Consider the following 24,713-nt stretch of genomic DNA (forward strand, 5'->3'; position numbering starts at 1 on the left):
ATTCTAGAAACTACACCCCTCAAGGTATTAAAAAAAGGGTTAACAGCCAAACAAAACTCATTGGTTATGGCCCTGATTCTGTAGTTTACAGAAATACCCCATATGTGGTCGTAAACTGCTGTATGGGCACACAGCAGGGCACAGATGGAAAGGAATGCCATACGGTTTTTGGAAGATAAATTTTGGTAGACTGTTTTTTTTTACACCATGTCCCATTTGAAGCCCCCCTGATGCACCCCTAGAGTAGAAACTCCAAAAAGTGACCCCCATCTAAGAAACTACACCCCTCAAGGTATTCAAAACTGATTTTACAAACGTTGTTAACCCTTTAGGTGTTCCACAAGAATTAATGGAAAATAGAGATACAATTTCAAAATTTCACTTTTTTGGCAGATTTTCCATTTTAATATTTTTTTTCCAGATACAAAGCAAGGTTAACCAGCCAAACAAAACTCATTATTTATGGCCCTGATTCTGTCGTTTACAGAAACACCCCATATGTGGTCATAAACTGCTGTACGGGCACACGGAAGGGCGCAGAAGGAAAGGAATGCCATACGGTTTTTGGAAGGCAGATTTTGCTAGACTGTTTATTTTTTACACCATGTCCCATTTAAAGCCCCCCTGATGCACCCCTAGAAACTCCAAAAAAGTGACCTCATTTTGGAAACTATGGGATAGGGTGGCAGTTTTGTTGGTACTATTTTAGGGTACATATGATTTTTGGTTGCTCTATATTCCACTTTTTGTGAGGCAAGGTAACAAGAAATAGCTTTTTTGGCACCGTTTATTTTTTTAGTTATTTACAACATTAATCTGACAGGTTAGATCATGTGGTATTTTTATAGAGCAGGTTGTCACGGACGCGGCTATACCTAATATGTATACAATTTTTTTTATTTATGTAAGTTTTACACAATAATTTCATTTTTGAAACAAAAAAAATCATGTTTTAGTGTCCCTATAGTCTGAGAGCCATAGTTTTTTTTTCGTTTTTAGGCGATTATCTTAGGTAGGGTCTCATTTTTTGCAGGATGAGATGACGGCTTGATTGGCACTATTTTGGGGTGCATATGACTTTTTGATCGCTTGCTATTACAATTTTTGTTATGTACAATGACCAAAAATTGTTTATTTAGCACAGTTTTTATTTTTTACGGTGTTCATCTGAGGGGTTAGGTCATGTGATATTTTTATAGAGCTGGTCGATACGGATGCGCGATACCTAATATGTATACTTTTTATTTATTTAAGTTTTACACAATATTATCATTTTTGAAACAATAAAAATCATGTTTTAGTGTCTCCATATTCTGAGAGCCATCGTTTTTTTAGTTTTTGGGTGATTATCTTAGGTAGGGTCTCATTTTTTGCAGGATGAGATGACGGTTAGATTGGTACTATTTTGGTGGGCGTACGCCTTTTTGATCGCTTGCTGTTGTACTTTTTGTGATGTAAGGTGACAAAAAAATTGTTTATTTAGCACAGTTTTAATTTTTTATTTTTTACGGTGTTCATCTAAGGGGTTAGGTCATGTGATATGTTTATAGAGCTGGTCGATACGGATGCAAAGATACCTAATATGTCTACTCTATCTTTTTTACTTTTTTTTTTTTACTTTATTTTTGAAAAGGACACTTTTTTTTAACTTGAAACTTTTAATATTTTTGTAAAACTTTCATTTTATTTAAAAAAAATTCACTTTATTTTTTGTCCCACTATGGGACTTCAAAATTACAGGGTCTGATCCTTGTTTCAATACATCTGTATTGTGCTGTATTGAACTGTTAGTGTCTTACACTGTAAGACGCTAACAGTTGCCTAGGAGACCCAGCCTGGGGGCTGGGCCTCTTAGGCTTCCGTAAATGGCAGGCCCCAAGCCTTGGAATGGCTTGGGGCTGCCATGGAAACGATCGAGTCCCCGCCACAGCAGAGTGGGGACCCAGTGCATGAGGTGAGGGAGCGCAAACCTCCCATATGCCGCGGTCAGCACTGTGCCGGCGTTTGAGGATGAGCATTCAGCTAGTTTGAGTCTATAGAGCTGAGGATATGTGCTGTTAGATCGCCACTAGCATGTCCATAATATACATTTCCCATAGCTCTGAGTGCTTTTATTCAATCAAAAAGATGATTTTATATATATGCAAATGAGGCAAGTAAGGAGCCCAAGGGGCTGTTACCAACATTTCAGGAGCCCAGCCACACCCACTGTGAAGGAGCCCAGCACCGCCCGCATCCTCCGAATCTCCTCCTTGCTCCCCTGATGTCACATAGTTGAAGCGCCGTAATCTCTCGCATGCCAGCTAGCGCATGCACAGTTAATTCCCTGAGGCTAATGCGAGCACAGGGAAGGAACACCATGTCACATGCTCCATACTCGCGCATGCGCGAGATTACAGCGCTTCAACTCTGTGACGTTGGGGGAGCAAGGAGGATGGGCATGGCTGTGCTTCTTATAACCTAATTTGCACACATATATATAACATAGTTTTTTTTATTGAATAAAAGCACTCAAAACTGTGGGAAATGTATATTGTGGATGTGCTAGTGGCGATCTAGCAGCACATGTCCTCAGCAAACTAGCTGATAGAACCCCTTTAAGCTGTCCGATGGTCAAGGCAATTACCATGAAGGAGCATTCCTAGGAATACTCAAAAATGTTATGGTGTAGTATCTTTGTAGCTTGTAACCATAATCAAGGAATGGAGATATAATAACAGAATCTTACCCCTTGGCACACAGTTATTCGCTTTACACAGTTCAGAACTAGTTGGCCTTGAATTGTGAGTAAAATATATTCTTCTACATTTAAGCACATCAGGAAAATCTGATGAGCTAAAGAATATCTCCTATTGATCACCTCTTTCATTAGAAATGTCTTTAAACTAAGTTGAATAGTGCAGCAAGACAACCACGAGCGGTTACAGGGGAATTTCTTAGATTAGGCATTTATCATATACTCTATGGATATGCCCAAAATTGCACTAAAGCTGAGCACTGTTCCAGGGTGGGGCCAGTATATGCAGTACCCCTGGTCCACCCTCTGGCTAGTTAGGCTAGTTAGTGTGTAGAGAGTTTAGTCTGAGGAGTGCAAGGGAGAAGACACATGTTACAGCTCCTGCACAGTTAGGCCCAAGTTCAGAGAACCCTAATCTCTAAACCTACAATTTCCGTCGAAGTACCCCTACCACTAAAGTACTCCTGAAAAGAGAGAGACCAGACATCTAAGGTATATAACGCTCATCATTGTTGCATTTTTTACAGTTTCACAGCCACAAAACAAGGTTACTTCATCAATACATTCATTTTTTATTGCAAGAAAGACAATTTAATAATATATGGCATGAACGTACCTTCTGGCTTGATTTCGGTGTAGTTTGATGTAGCATGGGTCCAGCTTGGTGTAGTAAGAATAACCTTAGTTAATACTGTGCTAGAAGCATTTGCAGGATGGTACTGATCTGTAAATTAAATATCAATGATATTTAAATATCCCTTCATAAAATTTATTATACTGTCATGATTTTGTCCATAGATGACCCAATTCTAGACCCCAACTGACTACAAGGCAAAATACGCCTTTGTACAAAAATGTATTACTTTAGATGGTGAAAGTCCTATAGCATCTTCTTAGAATACTGCATTGTGCTGTTTCTCTATCTCTGATCCCCGTCATTGCAGCTTGTGTCAGCCGTATTATACAGCCGGCAACTGCTGCATATAGAGCAGGCTCAGTACGTGAGTTTGCTCCATACATACCCCACACAACGATGACAGATCAGGGGCGTAGCTAAAGGCTCATGGGCCCTGGTGCAAGAGTTAGGCTTGGGCCCCCCTTCCCTCAGTGCTTTGTTTGTCTTCTTATGCAGCACAAGGGTCTTTGGGCCCCCTTAGGCTCCTGGGCCCGGTAGCGACTGCTACCTCTGCACCCCCTATAGCTATGCCCCTGCGACAGATATACCGTATATCCATCATGAGTCATTAAGAGGTTAGCATGATTTAAACCTCAAATACAGTTGCATATGACTTTGTATAGTACCATGAGTTTATGGTTTTCTATACAAGCAGTTCTAGTAACCTTTTCTAGATTTGCCTATAGTAGCACTTGGGTGTCTTATAGACTGAGGCTACACGTAGACTTTTTTAAGCGAGATTTGAGCCATAGCTGTTGTCCAAAGCAACACATTCATTTTGAATGCTACTTGTAGCACTACAAGAACTCTAAGTAGTTTTAGACCACTTTTAAACAATCAAACTTATTGGTGTCAAAATAAGGTGATGCTAAGAAACCTAGACACCTAGGTGTAGATTTATCAAAACTGGTGTAAAGGAAAACTTGCTTAGTTACCAATAGCAACCAATCAAATTTCACTTTTCATTTTCCAGAGAGCTCTGAAAAATGAAAGATGGAATCTAATTTCTTGCTATGGGCAAGTTTTCCTTCACACCCATTTTGATAACTGTAGTCCAAAGCAGTCATTGACTGCAGTCTTGTTCCTGCAGCTATCACTCGATAAAATCCGACAAAAGTGCTATAAAAAGTCTAGGTAAACCACAGCCTTACCCTTGTAGGTTTTAGCATGTCTTACCAGTTGTGTTGCTTACTTTCAGTGTTGCTTCAGTTCCATTCTTTGTTTGATTATCTGTTGGATCTAGAATAACATCATTCTTTGTTTTAATAATTTATAGACAAAGCATCAAAAATGAAATGAAGTGAAATACAATATGTAAGAAAGTGATGTTTCCAATTTAGAAACCTAAAACATTTAGGGGAGAATTAATCAACCCATAATTATGGCTTCAAAAAGTAGCAAAATAGTTTTTGTGACTTTTGAGGCTAATTTCTGAAAACATTTTGTATATTTTGCAGTTTTACTCCGCTCGCTCCAGTTTTGAAAAAAGTGGGTGGTAAAAATGGTTGCAGCTTCCTTCCAGTAAAGGAGTGTTGTAGAAAGTAAAGTAATAGCTCAAAACAGAAGTGTTAGATATAATCTCTTCCCGATATCACCCATATAAGTACGGTGGATTTCGGGTCTTTAAAGAGGATTCCCAATCAGAAACTGAGCAGACACCATAGACAGCAGGTACCTGCCTTTTCTCACAACAGACAATTGCCAGCAATATCCTTGATTGAAGGCAAATCTGAACACAGAAATGTTATGTTTTTGTGCAATGGTCAATTTTTGCCATTCAGCTGAGTTATCATGTACTGAGAGCAGGCCACTTCCAGCAGCTAAATGCTCCCCTGCAAATTGCTTTGTGAAGGCTCCCAGGCCTGCCATAGTTAAATTCCTATTGGGCTTGATTGCATGTTCACACCCTCTAGGGCTAAAAATAAAGCTAAAAAGAGAAAACATTTTAAAAGTATTAAAAAAATAAGATCAAAAATTTCAAATCACTCCTTTCTCCATTTTACATATAAAAAATTAATAAGCAATGAAAAAATTTACATAATTGATATCACCACCTCTGAAAATAGCTGAATTATTAAAATATAGAAATATTTATCTCGCACTGTGAACTTTGTAACAGAAAAAAATTTCATTGCCTGAATCTCCATTTTTTGCCCACCTCAACCATGATCAAAAAAATCATACTTACATAATGGTATCAATAAAAATTACAGATTACCCCATAAAAAAAGAGCCCATGCACAGCCTCCGTGGATGAAAATATATGAAAAAAATTATTGGCGAAGCTAAGCAAAGTCTTTTTTTATTTCTTTTATTATCTAAAACATAAACAATTATATACCATATTTTTTGGACTATAAGAGGCACTTTTTTTCCTCCAAAATGTTGTTAATTTTGTGAAATTCACTTTGCGGCATAAATGCCAAGATAACTTTACTCTCTGACACGGTACAATTACACTGATACCAAATTCATCAACATTTTTTGTGGTATGACTTGTAGTTTTCATTAGTACCATTTTGGGGTAACATAACATATTTTGATCACTTTTTTGATTACTTAAAAACAAATGGCATTCACCATGCAGGAGAAATTACATGATAATTGTGCAGTCTGGCTTGTTACTGATGAGTTTATTATTTCAGTTTTTTCCATTGAAAATCTTTTTCAATGGAAAACAGGCATATTTTCTAACTTTGAGATTTTTTTTATTTAATAAAACTTTTTTTTGACCATTTACTAGTCCCCATAAGGGACTTTAAAATGTGATCTTCTGATGTCTTCTATAATATGCTAATATGCTATAATATACTGTATTACACTGTCATTGCTATACTGACAGGAACCATCAGACTGCGCCAGAAAGGCACAGCCTGATCAGCATACACTTCAGGCAGGCCTGGGGCCATGCAAAGACATAGGCACCCTTCATCTCATTCACAGGGTGCTGATGGGAGACAGAGGGTGTTCCTTTTCTCAAAACCAATTAGATGCCACAGTCACTATTGACCATGGCATCTAAGGATTTAAAAGGCCCTGCTCAGCGCTTCTGCCTATCTGGGTCATTAGAGTAGGAGCCAGGCTCTCATGTGAGAGAAGAGCCACCTGTCTCCACTGCACAGGAAACCCATGCAATACTTATACAAGGCTGCTATAAAAAGGCGATGGCCTAGCCTAAGGATCGTTAGTGACCACCATAAAAAGGCGTATTGGCAGTCACTAATAGGTTAAATATGTTCAAATTTATAAAAAAATCATACATTTTATAAATTTGGTGCAAATGATGGCTACGCCAACTGCAAAGCTAAATTTAAAAAATCTGCTTGTGATAAATCTCCCCCTTACTGCTTATTTGCTCAAGGTGTACATGCTTATGAACATCATAAAGATTTCAATAAAAAAATAAACTCATAAAAAATCCTACCAGAAGATCTGGTTGTACGGACAGCTGGTATAGATGCTGGAGTTGAGACAGTTTCTGTAAATTAACACATAATAAATACAGATGAGCAAATTTCAAGAAATTCGTATTTGGCCTGATTTGATCAAATTGGCTATCGGTAAATGATGTGATAAAGAGTGGTGATTCACAAGTTAATGTTACAAATTGCATTGCATAGCCACAGCAGTACTCATAACATTGGCTGCCTGTGCCTGCTGTGGGGATTCGCTCTGGTAGTTAGGACTAGCGGATGCAGTATAGAGGCAAAATACACAGTTCTTGAATTCTTGTTTACTTACACATTGGTGTATAACAAAATGCAGATAAGGCTACTTTCACACTTGCGTTTGGTGCGGATTCGTCTGGTATCTGCACAGACGGATCCGCACCTATAATGCAAACGATGGTATCCGTTCAGAACGGATCCGTCTGCATTATATTTCAGGAAAAAGTCTAATTCTAATTGTTAGTCAGACGGATCCGTCCTGACTTTGCATTGAAAGTCAATGGGGGACGGATCCGTTTGCAATTGCACCATATTGTGTCAATGTCAAACGGATCCGTCCCAATTGACTTACATTGTAAGTCTGGACGGATCCGCTTGGCTCTGCACGGCCAGGTGGACACCAAAACGCTGCAAGCTGCGTTCGGGTGTCCGCCTGCTGAGCGGAATGGAGGCGGAACGGAGCCATACTGATGCATTCTGAGCGGATCCTTATCCACTCAGAATGCATTGGGGATGTACGGATCCGTTCGGGCCGCTTGTGAGAGCCTCCAAACTGAACTCACAATCGGAACCCCGAACACAAGTGTGAAAGTAGCCTAAGCTGTATCACAAAACGCAGGTGGCTTGGTGTTTGTTTACACACAAGGAAAGTCCATAATCAATAAAAGTCACCTTTTCTCCTGGGTGATAATTTACACCCAGTTAGCATTCAGCCTCATCAAGTCCATAGGCGGCCTGTTCGCCTTTAGAGGGGCCTGAGTTCTCCAGCCCGGCTCAAACCTCAAATCTAGCACAGCCCTCAGTTCATAGCACACAGACTCCTGAGCTCCACAGTAAGAGGGAGGTAAACCCACCCACCTGGCAGTGCTGGCTGGTTTTTGTGCCTGGCAAAACCCGGTCTGGAGGAAGAGTCACCCACCCAGCACTTTGACTACTCCCAGTAAGAGCCGTTCCGGATCAGCTATGACAGCCATGCTAACTCTCAAGGTGTCAATTAGCAATAGCTGCTGCTGATACATAAAATACCATCTCTTACTTCACCGAGGCCAGGAACCTCGGTGACACATACCTTCCATCCACGATGATTCCAGGTACCTTCTTACACTGCCTAACTAACACACTTCATTCAAACCTAAGTATTAGACTCCTACTCTTAACAACCAGCCACTTGGCCAGCAAGTTACCCTTTTCCACTGATCAATTTATGATGTATCCCAATGGGATAACAGTTTAACTTTTATTTTATCCTAAACCTTATGACAGCAGTGGATAACTATGACTATGTAGTTTTAGTGAATGTCTATGCCTATAGGGGCGGTGTCTCACTATTGCTCCATGCTCTCCTCTACTCACATGCGTTTAATCCATGCTGCATCCGCAGAAGCACTTGCAGATGATAACCAATTAGTAGCAATTGATTGTTATTAAAACTGCCACTCCCAAAATGTTTCGCCAGATCCCTGGTACCTAAAGGCTGTATTACACCAGCCGATTGTCAGGTAGATCATCGTTTGTAGGAACGCTTGTTAGCGATGATCTGCCTGTGTAATACTGCCACCAATTACCCAATGATTCGGTATGGCTTTATCGATTGCTCCTCCCCATACCGTGGAGTGGATCACTGCATGTAAATCCAGCGGTCTCTTCTGCTGCATAGAAGAACACTTTCTTTCCTGAAAAATCTGCAGGACTAATACAGCTTTAGCAAGCTATCACTGATTGACTCTCTTGATTAATTTATTGTGAATTTACATTAACTAGCTATTCTCTTCTCCTCACTATTAAACACACTCACTGACATTAATGTGTCTATATTGTGTGTTTTACCATCTCTCATTCTCTTTCTGACAACCATTCTTCTATATGTAGGCCCTCAAAACACCAGCCTTTCCTGGTTGGGATATTTTATAATGGCTGTGACTTATCCGAGTTATCAGTATCTAACATCTAAAGTCCTTGAGGATTGGCTGTGCTAGAAGGAGGCCTGCTTGCAAGGCATTATGAGGAAGCCAGGCCACCACACAAGGTTATGTGATCCTTCTTTTCTGTCTTTTGATCTGTAAAATGGCAGCCCACCATTTTGAACAATTTGCTCAAAATGGATTAATTGAAATCCAAAACTTTTGGGAGATTCATATCAAAATCTCATGCTGAATTAATTTGCTCAACTCTAAAAAATAATCACAATTAGAGTTGAGCGAACACCTGGATGTTCGGGTTCGAGAAGTTCGGCCGAACATCCCGGAAATGTTCGGGTTCGGGATCCGAACCCGATCCGAACTTCGTCCCGAACCCGAACCCCATTGAAGTCAATGGGGACCCGAACTTTTCGGCACTAAAACGGCTGTAAAACAGCCCAGGAAAGGGCTAGAGGGCTGCAAAAGGCAGCAACATGTAGGTAAATCCCCTGCAAACAAATGTGGATAGGGAAATTAATTAAAATAAAAATTAAATAAATAAAAATTAACCAAAATCAATTGGAGAGAGGTTCCATAGCAGAGAATCTGGCTTCCCGTCACCCACCACTGGAACAGTCCATTCTCAGATATTTAGGCCCCGGCACCCAGGCAGAGGAGAGAGGTCCCGTAACAGACAATCTGGCTTCATGTCAGCAGAGAATCAGTCTTCATGTCATAGCAGAGAATCAGGCTTCACGTCACCCACCACTGTAAGAGTCCATTTTCATAAATTTAGGCCCAGCACCCAGGCAGAGGAGAGAGGTCCCGTAACAGACAATCTGGCTTCATGTCAGCAGAGAATCAGTCTTCATATCATAGCAGAGAATCTGGCTTCCCGTTACCCACCACTGGAACAGTCCATTCTCAGATATTTAGGCCCCGGCACCCAGGCAGAGGAGAGAGGTCCCGTAACAGACAATCTGGCTTCATGTCAGCAGAGAATCAGTCTTCATATCATAGCAGAGAATCAGGCTTCACGTCAGCCACCACTGCAACAGTCCATTGTCATAAATTCAGGCCCAGCACCCAGGCAGAGGAGAGAGGTCCCGTAACAGACAATCTGGCTTCATGTCAGCAGAGAATCAGTCTGCATGTCATAGCAGAGAATGAGGCTTCACGTCACCCACCACTGCAACAGTCCATTTTCATAAATTTAGGCCCAGCACCCAGGCAGAGGAGAGAGGTCCCGTAACAGAGGATCTGGCTTCATGTCACCAGAGAATCAGTCTGCATGTCATAGCAGAGAATCAGGCTTCACGTCAGCCACCACTGCAACAATCCATTGGCATATATTTAGGCCTAGCACACAGGCAGAGGAGAGAGGTCCCGTAACAGACAATCTGGCTTCATGTCAGCAGAGAATCAGTCTTCATATCATAGCAGAGAATCAGGCTTCACGTCAGCCACCAATGCAACAGTCCATTGTCAGATATTTAGGCCCAGCACCCAGGCAGAGGAGAGAGGTCCCGTAACAGAGGATCTGGCTTCATGTCAGCAGAGAATCAGTCTTCATGTCATAGCAGAGAATCAGGCTTCACGTCACCCACCACTGTAAGAGTCCATTTTCATAAATTTAGGCCCAGCACCCAGGCAGAGGAGAGAGGTCCCGTAACAGACGATCTGGCTTCATGTCAGCAGAGAATCAGTCTGCATGTCATAGCAGAGAATGAGGCTTCACGTCACCCACCACTGCAACAGTCCATTTTCATAAATTTAGGCCCAGCACCCAGGCAGAGGAGAGAGGTCCCGCAACAGAGGATCTGGCTTCATGTCAGCAGAGAATCAGTCTGCATGTCATAGCAGAGAATCAGGCTTCACGTCAGCCACCACTGCAACAGTCCATTGTCATAAATTCAGGCCCAGCACCCAGGCAGAGGAGAGAGGTCCCGTAACAGACAATCTGGCTTCATGTCACCAGAGAATCAGTCTGCATGTCATAGCAGAGAATGAGGCTTCACGTCAGCCACCACTGCAACAATCCATTGGCATATATTTAGGCCTAGCACACAGGCAGAGGAGAGGTTCATTCAACTTTGGGTAGCCTTGCAATATAATGGTAAAATGAAAATAAAAATAGGATTGAATGAGGAAGTGCCCTGGAGTCCAATAATATATGGTTATGGGGAGGTAGTTAATGTCTAATCTGGACAAGGGACGGACAGGTCCTGTGGGATCCATGCCTGGTTCATTTTTATGAACGTCAGCTTGTCCACATTGGCTGTAGACAGGCGGCTGCGTTTGTCTGTAATGACGCCCCCTGCCGTGCTGAATACACGTTCAGACAAAACGCTGGCTGCCGGGCAGGCCAGCACCTCCAAGGCATAAAAGGCTAGCTCTGGCCACGTGGACAATTTAGAGACCCAGAAGTTGAATGGGGCCGAAACATCAGTCAGTACGTGGAGGGGTGTGCACACGTACTGTTCCACCATGTTAGTGAAATGTTGCCTCCTGCTAACACGTTGCGTATCAGGTGGTGGTGCAGTTAGCTGTGGCGTGTTGACAAAAGTTTTCCACATCTCTGCCATGCTAACCCTGCCCTCAGAGGAGCTGGCCGTGACACAGCTGCCTTGGCGACCTCTTGCTCCTCCTCTGCCTTGGCCTTGGGCTTCCACTTGTTCCCCTGTGACATTTGGGAATGCTCTCAGTAGCGCGTCTACCAACGTGCGCTTGTACTCGCGCATCTTCCTATCACGCTCCAGTGCAGGAAGTAAGGTGGGCACATTGTCTTTGTAGCGTGGATCCAGCAGGGTGGCAACCCAGTAGTCCGCACAGGTTAAAATGTGGGCAACTCTGCTGTCGTTGCGCAGGCACTGCAGCATGTAGTCGCTCATGTGTGCCAGGCTGCCCAGGGGTAAGGACAAGCTGTCCTCTGTGGGAGGCGTATCGTCATCGTCCTGCCTTTCCCCCCAGCCACGCACCAGTGATGGACCCGAGCTGCGTTGGGTGCCACCCCGCTGTGACCATGCTTCATCCTCATCCTCCTCCACCTCCTCCTCATCCTCGTCCTCCTCGTCCTCCAGTAGTGGGCCCTGGCTGGCCACATTTGTACCTGGCCTCTGCTGTTGCCAAAAACCTCCCTCTGAGTCACTTCGAAGAGACTGGCCTGAAAGTGCTAAAAATGACCCCTCTTCCTCCTCCTCCTCCTCCTCCTCCTGGGCCACCTCCTCTTCCATCATCGCCCTAAGTGTTTTCTCAAGGAGACATAGAAGTGGTATTGTAACGCTGATAACGGTGTCATCGCCACTGGCCATGTTGGTGGAGTACTCGAAACAGCGCAACAGGGCACACAGGTCTCGCATGGAGGCCCAGTCATTGGTGGTGAAGTGGTGCTGTTCTGTAGTGCGACTGACCCGTGCGTGCTGCAGCTGAAACTCCACTATGGCCTGCTGCTGCTCGCACAGTCTGTCCAGCATGTGCAAGGTGGAGTTCCACCTGGTGGGCACGTCGCATATGAGGCGGTGAGCGGGAAGGCCGAAGTTACGCTGTAGCGCAGACAGGCGAGCAGCGGCAGGATGTGAACGCCGGAAGCGCGAACAGACGGCCCGCACTTTATGCAGCAGCTCTGACATGTCGGGGTAGTTGTGAATGAACTTCTGCACCACCAAATTCAGCACATGCGCCAAGCAAGGGATGTGCGTCAAATTGGCTAGTCCCAGAGCTGCAACGAGATTTCGCCCATTATCACACACCACCAGGCCGGGCTTGAGGCTCACCGGCAGCAACCACTCGTCGGTCTGTTGTTCAATACCCCGCCACAACTCCTGTGCGGTGTGGGGCCTGTCCCCCAAACATATGAGTTTCAGAATGGCCTGCTGACGTTTACCCCGGGCTGTGCTGAAGTTGGTGGTGAAGGTGTGTGGCTGACTGGATGAGCAGGTGGAAGAAGAGGAGGAGGAAGCCGAGAAGGAGGAGGTGGCAACAGGAGGCAAAGAATGTTGCCCTGCGATCCTTGGCGGCGGAAGGACGTGCGCCAAACAGCTCTCCGCCTGGGGCCCAGCTGCCACTACATTTACCCAGTGTGCAGTTAGGGAGATATAGTGTCCCTGGCCGTGCTTACTGGTCCACGTATCTGTGGTTAGGTGGACCTTGCTACAGATGGCGTTGCGCAGTGCACACTTGATTTTATCGGATACTTGGTTGTGCAGGGAAGGCACGGCTCTCTTGGAGAAGTAGTGCCGGCTGGGAACAACATACTGTGGGACAGCAAGCGACATGAGCTGTTTGAAGCTGTCTGTGTCCACCAGCCTAAATGACAGCATTTCATAGGCCAGTAGTTTAGAAATGCTGGCATTCAGGGCCAGGGATCGAGGGTGGCTAGGTGGGAATTTACGCTTTCTATCAAATGTTTGTGAGATGGAGAGCTGAACGCTGGCGTGTGACATGGTTGAGACGCTTGGTGACGGAGGTGGTGGTGGTGGTGTTGGTGGTACATCCCCTGTTTGCTGGGCGGCAGGTGCCAACGTTCCTCCAGAGGCGGAGGAAGAGGCCGAGGCGGCAGCAGCAGAATAGGCCGAGGCGGCAGCAGCAGAAGAGGTAGCAGGGGGAGCCTGAGTGACTTCCTTGGTTTTAAGGTGTTTACTCCACTGCAGTTCATGCTTTGCATGCAGGTGCTTGGTCATGCAGGTTGTGCTCAGGTTCAGAACGTTAATGCCTCGCTTCAGGCTCTGATGGCACAGCGTGCAAACCACTCGGGTCTTGTCGTCAGCACATTGTTTGAAGAAGTGCCATGCCAGGGAACTCCTTGAAGCTGCCTTTGGGGTGCTCGGTCCCAGATGGCGGCGGTCAGTAGCAGGCGGAGTCTCTTGGCGGCGGGTGTTCTGCTTTTGCCCACTGCTCCCTCTTTTGCTACGCTGTTGGCTCGGTCTCACCACTGCCTCTTCCTCCGAACTGTGAAAGTCAGTGGCACGACCTTCATTCCATGTGGGGTCTAGGACCTCATCGTCCCCTGCATCGTCTTCCACCCAGTCTTGATCCCTGACCTCCTGTTCAGTCTGCACACTGCAGAAAGACGCAGCAGTTGGCACCTGTGTTTCGTCATCATCAGAGACATGCTGAGGTGGTATTCCCATGTCCTCATCATCAGGAAACATAAGTGGTTGTGCGTCAGTGCATTCTATGTCTTTCACCGCTGGGGAAGGGCTAGGTGGATGCCCTTGGGAAACCCTGCCAGCGGAGTCTTCAAACAGCATAAGAGACTGCTGCATAACTTGAGGCTGAGACAGTTTCCCTGGTATGCATGGGGGTGATGTGACAGACTGATGGGGTTGGTTTTCAGGCGCCATCTGTGCGCTTTCTGCAGAAGACTGGGTGGGAGATAATGTGAACGTGCTGGATCCACTGTCGGCCACCCAATTGACTAATGCCTGTACCTGCTCAGGCCTTACCATCCTTAGAACGGCATTGGGCCCCACCATATATCGCTGTAAATTCTGGCGGCTACTGGGACCTGAGGTAGTTGGTACACTAGGACGTGTGGATGTGGCAGAACGGCCACGTCCTCTCCCAGCACCAGAGGGTCCACTAACACCACCACGACCATGTCCACGTCCGCGTCCCTTACTAGATGTTTTTCTCATTGTTATGGTTCACCACAACAACAAATATATTATTTGGCCCAATGTATTGTATTCAAATTCAGCGGGATATAAATTTGAGGCCTAGTATTTAGGCGCTGGGTGACCGGTATGGATTTAGTGACAGAATTAGACTTGGAAATGCACAGAAGCGTGTGTGTGAAGTTATTCTGAATGACCCTATGTGCACCTTGAATATTATATACCCTTTTTGGGATAGATTTCAAATAGCTCTGATATAGCAGGAACCACTAAATTATGAAATTGCTAAATTGGGAATTGTATTTCAACCCAGAACAAAAAATGTGCTTTGACGGACACTAAATATCTTGCCCAGCAACAACAGTACAGCGGTAACGAGAGATTTAGCAGGATATAAATTTGAGGCCTAGTATTTAGGCGCTGGGTGACAGGTATGGGTTTAGTGACAGAATTAGACTTGGAAATACACAGTAGCGGGTGTGTGTGAAGTTATTCTGAATGACCCAATGTGCACCTTGAATATTATATACCCTTTTAGGGATAGATTTCAAATAGCTCTGATATAGCAGAAACCACTAAATTATGAAATTGCTAAATTGGGAATTGTATTTCAACCCAGAACAAAAAATGTGCTTTGACGGACACTAAATATCTTGCCCAGCAACAACAGTACAGCGGTAACGAGAGATTTAGCAGGATATAAATTTGAGGCCTAGTATTTAGGCGCTGGGTGACAGGTATGGGTTTAGTGACAGAATTAGACTTGAAAATACACAGTAGCGGGTGTGTGTGAAGTTATTCTGAATGACCCAATGTGCACCTTGAATATTATATACCCTTTTAGGGATAGATTTCAAATAGCTCTGATATAGCAGAAACCACTAAATTATGAAATTGCTAAATTGGGAATTGTACTTCAACCCAGAACAAAAAATGTGCTTTGACGGACACTAAATATCTTTCCAAGCAACAACAGTACAGCGGTAACGAGAGATTTAGCAGGATATAAATTTGAGGCCTAGTATTTAGGCGCTGGGTGACAGGTATGGGTTTAGTGACAGAATTAGACTTGGAAATACACAGTAGCGGGTGTGTGTGAAGTTATTCTGAATGACCCAATGTGCACCTTGAATATTATATACCCTTTTAGGGATAGATTTCAAATAGCTCTGATATAGCAGAAACCACTAAATTATGAAATTGCTAAATTGGGAATTGTACTTCAACCCAGAACAAAAAATGTGCTTTGACGGACACTAAATAACTTTCCCAGCTACAACAGGACAGCGGTAACGAGAGATTTAGCGGGATATAAATTTGAGGCCTAGTATTTAGGCGCTGGGTGACAGGTATGGGTTTAGTGACAGAATTAGACTTGGAAATACACAGTAGCGGGTGTGTGTGAAGTTATTCTGAATGACCCTATGTGCACCTTCAATATGATCTACCCTTTTAGGGATAGATTTCAAATAGCTCTGATATAGCAGAAACCACTAAATTATGAAATTGCTAAATTGGGAATTGTATTTCAACCCAGAACAAAAAATGTGCTTTGACGGACACTAAATAACTTTCCCAGCTACAACAGGACAGCGGTAACGAGAGATTTAGCAGGATATAAATTTGAGGCCTAGTATTTAGGCGCTGGGTGACAGGTATGGGTTTAGTGACAGAATTAGACTTGGAAATACACAGTAGCGGGTGTGTGTGAAGTTATTCTGAATGACCCTATGTGCATCTTCAATATGATCTACCCTTTTAGGGATAGATTTCAAATAGCTCTGATATAGCAGAAACCACTAAATTATGAAATTGCTAAATTGGGAATTGTACTTCAACCCAGAACAAAAAATGTGCTTTGACGGACACTAAATAACTTTCCCAGCTACAACAGGACAGCGGTAACGAGAGATTTAGCGGGATATAAATTTGAGGCCTAGTATTTAGGCGCTGGGTGACAGGTATGGGTTTAGTGACAGAATTAGACTTGGAAATACACAGTAGCGGGTGTGTGTGAAGTTATTCTGAATGACCCTATGTGCACCTTCAATATGATCTACCCTTTTAGGGATAGATTTCAAATAGCTCTGATATAGCAGAAACCACTAAATTATGAAATTGCTAAATTGGGAATTGTACTTCAACCCAGAACAAAAAATGTGCTTTGACGGACACTAAATAACTTTCCCAGCTACAACAGGACAGCGGTAACGAGAGATTTAGCAGGATATAAATTTGAGGCCTAGTATTTAGGCGCTGGGTGACAGGTATGGGTTTAGTGACAGAATTAGACTTGAAAATACACAGTAGCGGGTGTGTGTGAAGTTATTCTGAATGACCCAATGTGCACCTTGAATATTATATACCCTTTTAGGGATAGATTTCAAATAGCTCTGATATAGCAGAAACCACTAAATTATGAAATTGCTAAATTGGGAATTGTACTTCAACCCAGAACAAAAAATGTGCTTTGACGGACACTAAATAACTTTCCCAGCTACAACAGGACAGCGGTAACGAGAGATTTAGCAGGATATAAATTTGAGGCCTAGTATTTAGGCGCTGGGTGACAGGTATGGGTTTAGTGACAGAATTAGACTTGAAAATACACAGTAGCGGGTGTGTGTGAAGTTATTCTGAATGACCCAATGTGCACCTTGAATATTATATACCCTTTTAGGGATAGATTTCAAATAGCTCTGATATAGCAGAAACCACTAAATTATGAAATTGCTAAATTGGGAATTGTACTTCAACCCAGAACAAAAAATGTGCTTTGACGGACACTAAATAACTTTCCCAGCTACAACAGGACAGCGGTAACGAGAGATTTAGCGGGATATAAATTTGAGGCCTAGTATTTAGGCGCTGGGTGACCGGTATGGATTTAGTGACAGAATTAGACTGGGATATGGCCAAAAAATAACCACACTATTGCTGGTTAAATGCACTTGGTGACGGGCGCAGCTTGCCCCTGATGTAGTATATGGCCAAAAAATGAACAGACTATTGCTGGTTAAATGCACTTGGTGTCACAGCTTGACCAACCACACTACTGAGGGTTAAATGCACTTGGTGACGGGCGCAGCTTGCCCCTGATGTAGTATATGGCCAAAAAATAAACAGACTATTGCTGGTTAAATGCACTTGGTGTGACAGCTTCACCCTGATGTAGGCTTTAGCCAGAAAACAACCACACCATTGAGGGTTAAATGCACTTGGTGACAGGCGCAGCTTGCCCCTGATTTTGTATATGGCCAAAAAATGAACAGACTATTGCTGGTTAAATGCACTTGGTGTGACAGCTTCACCCTGATGTAGGCTTTAGCCAAAAAACAACCACACCATTGAGGGTTAAATGCACTTGGTGACAGGCGCAGCTTGCCCCTGATTTTGTATATGGCCAAAAAATGAACAGACTATTGCTGGTTAAATGCACTTGGTGTGACAGCTTCACCCTGATGTAGGCTTTAGCCAAAAAACAACCACACCATTGAGGGTTAAATGCACTTGGTGACAGGCGCAGCTTGCCCCTGATTTTGTATATGGCCAAAAAATGAACAGACTATTGCTGGTTAAATGCACTTGGTGTGACAGCTTCACCCTGATGTAGGCTTTAGCCAAAAAACAACCACACCATTGAGGGTTAAATGCACTTGGTGACAGGCGCAGCTTGCCCCTGATTTTGTATATGGCCAAAAAATGAACAGACTATTGCTGGTTAAATGCACTTGGTGTGACAGCTTCACCCTGATGTAGGCTTTAGCCAAAAAACAACCACACCATTGAGGGTTAAATGCACTTGGTGACAGGCGCAGCTTGCCCCTGATTTTGTATATGGCCAAAAAATGAACAGACTATTGCTGGTTAAATGCACTTGGTGTGACAGCTTCACCCTGATGTAGGCTTTAGCCAAAAAACAACCACACCATTGAGGGTTAAATGCACTTGGTCGCAGCTTGTGCTGGCGCACCACAAGACACAAAATGGCCGCCGATCACCCCAGAAAAATGTGACTGACAAACGGTCTGGGCAGCCTAAAAACAGTGAGCAATTGAGGATCAGCAGCTCAATGATCCACAGCTGCAGATCGATCAGTTAATCAAGTCCTTTGGAGGAGTTAATCTGCCTAATCTCGCCCTACTGTCGCAGCCGCAACCTCTCCCTACGCTAATCAGAGCAGAGTGACGGGCGGCGCTATGTGACTCCAGCTTAAATAGAGGCTGGGTCACATGGTGCTCTGGCCAATCACAGCCATGCCAATAGTAGGCATGGCTGTGATGGCCTCTTGGGGCAAGTAGTATGACGCTTGTTGATTGGCTGCTTTGCAGCCTTTCAAAAAGCGCCAAGAAAGCGTCACAAAAGCGCCAAGAAAGCGACGAACACCGAACCCGAACCCGGACTTTTACGAAAATGTCCGGGTTCGGGTCCGTGTCACGGACACCCCAAAATTCGGTACGAACCCGAACTATACAGTTCGAGTTCGCTCATCCCTAATCACAATACATAGCTGAGTCACATTATTATGACCACTTCCTACTTTCAATGTCTGATAGGCTGTCTGCACACATATCCCTTGTTGCTGTCATGGGTAAAAGGGGTGATTTATCAGAGTTGCAAAAAGTGATGATTATTGGCTTTCAGGTCAAGGATGGAAGTATTTCTAGAACTTCCCAATTTGTGACTGTTTGCTTGCTGCTGTGCTTAAAGTGTATTGTAACTGGACAAATGGCACCATTGCGAATAAGTGATGTGGAAACCACAGAGCACTATGTGCCATTGATGTAAGAAGTGAACATTGGCTTCCAAGATGTGCAAGGGTGGACCGACACGCTACAGTGGAGAAGCTCACTGCCAAAATGAACCAGGGGGCTACCAGAGGTGTGTCTAAAAGAACAGTTCAGAGAACCCTACTGCATACGGGGCTCCAAAGCAGATGAATGGTCACTGTACCTCTTTTAACAAAGTTGCATCCACAGTAAAAGGCTTAGATTTTCTTTGCAGTATCGGAATTGGACAAAGGGATTGATAAGGTGTTGCCTTCTTCAATGAGTCACATTTCTTGAAAGGATGGACGTTGAACATAAGCTGGTGGTGGCAGCGTACACACATACATGCTGGTTGTCTCCTTGGGGCGGATGGGATCCTCCAGCAAGATACTACAACATGTCACAGGGCTAAAAATGTCCAGCATTGGTTGGAATAGCATGACCAAGACTTCCAAGCACTACCCTGGCCTCCTAATTCCCCTGACTTGAGCCCAAATGAGCATTTGTGAGGCCACCTCGATTATGGTGGATTCAGCAGCTGTGAGATACACTGCAGTCAGCATGACTCCAGATTACCAGGATCTTATTGAATCACTCTCAGCCTGTCTAGCTGTTGTCTTAGCCACACACAGTGGTTACTCTGGATATTAAAGTAAAATTGTGACTTGTATCTGAAAACATACCATTGTACATAGTGTGGAAAACTTTTAAAGTATTTTGCTAACTATTATTTGGATAATCATAAATATGTATAAGCCTTCCCAGAAAATACTTAAATTTATAACAGAAAACCATAATCCTTTAACAACTGTAAACATTGCTATTAATAATAGTGATTTAGTTAACAAAACAGAAAATACTTCTCAGTGGCAGCAATATAAATTGTATAGATCAATAGATTTCTATGCTGCCTTCTCAGTGATTGTGTATGTTATTATATCTACAGTATATTAAAGGGGATCCTTTTTACAAATTATTTTATTGGTTACACAGGAACATTCCACAACTCTCTGCTATTGAGAATAAATGTATCTTTTATATGGATGACAGAGATTAAAGGTACCGTTTTACCATAGAAACAGAAGACTAAGGGCAGAAAAAGACCACCTGGCCCATCTTGTCTTCCTTTATATTATTTCCTTTGTATATTTTTTCCCTTAGGATAGATAGATAATTACCATTAGGTTTGTATACTTACACTTACTGTAGATTTACACAATGTAGAATATACACACATTAGCATATCTTAGTTCTACTGGTATCAGATAGACTTAGTGTTCTTTTCATTTTGGAAGAAAAGCTAGTTTAAATATTTTTTCCCGAAACTCAAAAGGTATGCTTTCTTTTATGAAAAAGCACTGAACAGTTCAAGGCTACCACCCGGGAAAAATCTTTTCATGAAAAAGAACCGATTAAACAGTTTGAGGCTACCACCAGGGAAAAATTTTATTATGAAAAAGCACTAATTGAATACTGATGTTCCACCAGAGGAAAATCTTATTATGAAAAAGCACTAATTGAATACTGATGTTCCACCAGAGGAAAATCTTATTATGAAAAAGCACTAATTGAATAGTTCGAAGCCACCACATTTAGCAGTAGCCTCAAACTGTTTAAAGGCTATGTACACCTTCAGAGGCAATTTTTGTGTATGATTGCATTTTACTTATTTTTGGCTAAAATCATATTTTCAATTGGCCTTTATTAAAAATATTTAACCATTCTGTCACAAAGCATTAACTGTTTTTCTAACTGTGTGACTCATGCTTTCACTTTCACTTTGTGCCGGTCATCTAATAAACCTTATCTCTAAACTACCAAGAGGTCATAAACACTTATTTAAGCAATGTTCTTATCAGTAAGATAAAGATTGAGCTTTAATGAGTGTTTAATAAGATAAGGAGTCCATCTACTCCCCAGATGACAGAAAATACATAAAATCCAAAGGATGCTACTACAGCATCTCCACTATGTACACAAAAAAGGATTACATATTGTTAATAAAGAAAAAAGATTTTTAGCTCAAAATAAGTATAATGCAATATAAAAAAAAAAAAATTGCCCCAAAGGTGTACAAAGCCTTTAAAGGAAGTGTTCATTATTAAATACAAGTGTTGCTTTGTTCTATAAATGATATTACTCATATTCATGGGCTGTGTCTGGTATTGCATCTCAGTATTGCAACATGAGTGGCACAGGTTCTGAAACAAAGCAGACCCCTTTTCAATCATCAACAACCCATTTAAGTACTTTAAGCCTCCGCTGATAAGTTTTATTTTTTATGCTTTCATTAACCTTTTTGTAATCTGTGGAAATACAATATACTGCAAATTGCAATCTTTGTTAAATTCCACCAATAAGTTGATCTGTCATTAGTTTATATAGGCTGTCCATGCTATTTTTGCTTAGCCAGTTGAGAGAACAGAAGACAATTAGTTACCCCCCTAAATGGTTTGTGGCCATCGATGTTACCCTTTAACTGACACCTACACCATTAACAGGTATATTTTTTGGGATGCCCCATTTAGGAACTTCTGTAAATTATTAGAAAATAACAAGAAAACAAGAATAGGGGTATATAGGGCGAATATTGTATTTTATTATCCTGCAATTTTGAAAGAGCTAGCAGGGGCAGCAAAATATGCTGTGCGATGATTCTGAATGTTGCTCATTTTGAACTGCGACTTGGGTACTTAAGATAATCCAAAATTTGAAGGTGCAATTTAAGATGTTAGTCTTATCAATATAACAATACATACATTCAGGGGCGTTTGTAGGTTAAAACATTCGGGGCATGGTCCCCCGATGTTTTGTCCCTGGCCCAAATGTACTGCCTGCCTGCTAGATACAACTGACTCAATTATTAGGGGAACAGATAGGGAAATCTGTCACAAAGACCGTGATCGCCGAACAGTGTGCTGTCTTCCTGGCGCTAGAGTTCGACACATCGCGGATCGGGTTGACAGATTACTGGGAGGGGCTGGAGAAGATCCAGCGGTCATGGTCCATATCGGAACCAATGACAAAGTTAGGGGTAGGTGGAGAGTCCTTAAAAATGATTTTAGGGATTTAGGTCAAAAGCTGAGGGCAAGGACCTCAAAGGTAGTATTTTCCGAAATACTACCTGTACCACGGGCCACACAAGAAAGGCAGCGGGAGATTAGGGAAATTAACAAGTGGCTCAAGAACTGGTGTAGGAAGGAGGGGTTTGGGTTCCTGGAGAACTGGGCCAACTTCTCTATCGGCTACAGGCTCTATCGTAGAGACGGGCTGCACCTCAATGCGGAAGGGGCAGCTGTGTTGGGGAAGAAGATGGCTAGAAGGTTGGAGGAGTGTTTAAATTAGGGACTGGGGGGAGGGTAATTATGTTATAGAATGGGAAGATAGTGCAGATAGAGACCGGGGGCAAGATAGTGAGACTGGGGGAGGAATGGAAGGAGGGACTAGAACAGTTCAGAAGGAAAGGTGTAGAGTAAAAAATATACATAAACCTCTCAAATGTATGTATACTAATGCCAGAAGCCTGACTAATAAAACTGGTGAACTGGAATTAGTGATGTGTGAGGAGGACTATGACATAGTGGGAATAACTGAGACATGGCTGGATGATAGCTATGACTGGGCAGTTAATGTACAGGGTTACAGCCTGTTTAGAAAGGATCGTCAAAACCGGAGAGGGGGAGGGGTCTGCCTTTATGTAAAGTCCTGTCTAAAGCCCACACTCCGGGAAGATATAAGTGAGGGACATGAACATGTGGAGTCACTGTGGGTAGAGATACAGGGTGCTAAAAACAATAATAAATTACTAATAGGAGTTTACTATAAACCACCTAATATACCAGAGTCCACAGAAAATCTACTACTAAACGAGATAGACGAGGCGGCAAATCATAATGAGGTGGATATTATGGGGGACTTCAACTACCCAGATATAGACTGGGAAACTGAAACTTGTATATCTCATAAAGGAAACAGGTTCTTGGTAATAGCTAATAGGGGTTAGCGCCATCCTGGAGGAGAAACAGCATGGGTAAATGTCCAAGTGTTTACTATATATTTATTTGTCATTTTGTTGCATATGCACTTTAATGAATGAGAATCATGTTGAATATAAATGGACTTGGATCCGCTGTAGATCTCCTCCAGTGATGTCGTTTTTTATCTCCTGCACTTTGTTTTAATCATGTCTGTATTTAATCATGCAAACATATTGTGATTTTTGTAATAAAGAATTTGAATAGTATAAGCGGTCTGGCATTTTTCTGTGTAGGTTCTATATATATGATAGCTGCCATAGGCTTAATCAATTACTTGGACAAGTAATTATCCCTTGGTTGGGGTGAATATCGGATGTTGGAGTCACTGTGGGTAGAGATACAGGGTGCTAAAAACAATAATAAATTACTAATAGGAGTTTACTATAAACCACCTAATATACCAGAGTCCACAGAAAATCTACAACTAAACGAGATAGACGAGGCGGCAAATCATAATGAGGTGGATATTATGGGGGACTTCAACTACCCAGATATAGACTGGGAAACTGAAACTTGTATATCTCATAAAGGAAACAGGTTCTTGGTAATAACCAAAGACAATTACCTCTCCCAACTGGTTCAGGACCCGACTAGAGGGACGGCCATACTGGACTTAATATTAGCCAATAGGCCTTACAGAACAACAGATGTGCAGGTTGGGGGAAACCTGGAAAATAGTGACCACAAAGTAATAACCTTCCAATTATCATTCAAAAGAGCGTTTCTACAGGGAGGGACAAAAATGCCAAACTTCAAAAAAGCTAAATTTAGCCAACTAAGAGAGGTCATAGGCCTAACTAAATGGGATAAAGTCCTCATAAATAAAAATACAGCCACAAAATGGGATATCTTTAAAAGCATCCTAAAATCTCATTGTGAGAGGTACATAGCGTATGGGAATAAAAGGTTAAGGAACAAAAAGAAACCAATGTGGATAAACAGAACTGTAAAGAAAGCAATAAATGACAAAAAGAAAGCATATAAAACACTAAAACAGGAAGGTAGCACGGAAGCACTGAAAAACTATAAGGAAAAAAATAGAACATGTAAAAAACTAAAAGCGGCCAAACTAGAGACCGAGAGATTAATTGCCAAAGAGAGTAAAACTAACCCTAAAATGTTCTTCAATTATATAAATGTTAAAAAGTATAAATCTGAAGGTGTTGGCCCGTTAAAGAGTAATGAGGGGGGAGTCGCAGAGAGCGACGAGGAGAAAGCAAAGCTGTTGAATATTTTTTTCTCCAATGTATTCACTGAGGAAAATAAACTGTCAGATGACATGCCGAGAATGTTGAAATAAATTCCCCATTAAA

General features: G+C 42.6%; 1 protein-coding gene across 3 annotated transcripts in view; it reads right to left on the reverse strand.

Moving 5' to 3' along the window:
* The window catches only part of EMCN (endomucin), a 243,362-nt gene that overhangs the window by 152,757 nt on the left and 65,892 nt on the right, over nt 1-24,713 (reverse strand). For all 3 annotated transcript variants that reach the window (XR_006390945.1, XM_044302421.1, XM_044302425.1), the window contains exons 4-6: nt 6,838-6,891; nt 4,590-4,652; nt 3,354-3,461 (exon numbers count right to left, since the gene is read on the reverse strand). Coding sequence is in view for 2 of the 3 variants with exons in the window: in XM_044302421.1 (XP_044158356.1) it covers nt 3,354-3,461; nt 4,590-4,652; nt 6,838-6,891 (225 nt within the window). In the remaining variant the exon portion in view is untranslated. The remainder of the gene's footprint in view (nt 1-3,353; nt 3,462-4,589; nt 4,653-6,837; nt 6,892-24,713) is intronic.

Source organism: Bufo gargarizans, chromosome 1, assembly GCF_014858855.1.
Source record: "Bufo gargarizans isolate SCDJY-AF-19 chromosome 1, ASM1485885v1, whole genome shotgun sequence".
NCBI lineage: Eukaryota > Metazoa > Chordata > Amphibia > Anura > Bufonidae > Bufo > Bufo gargarizans.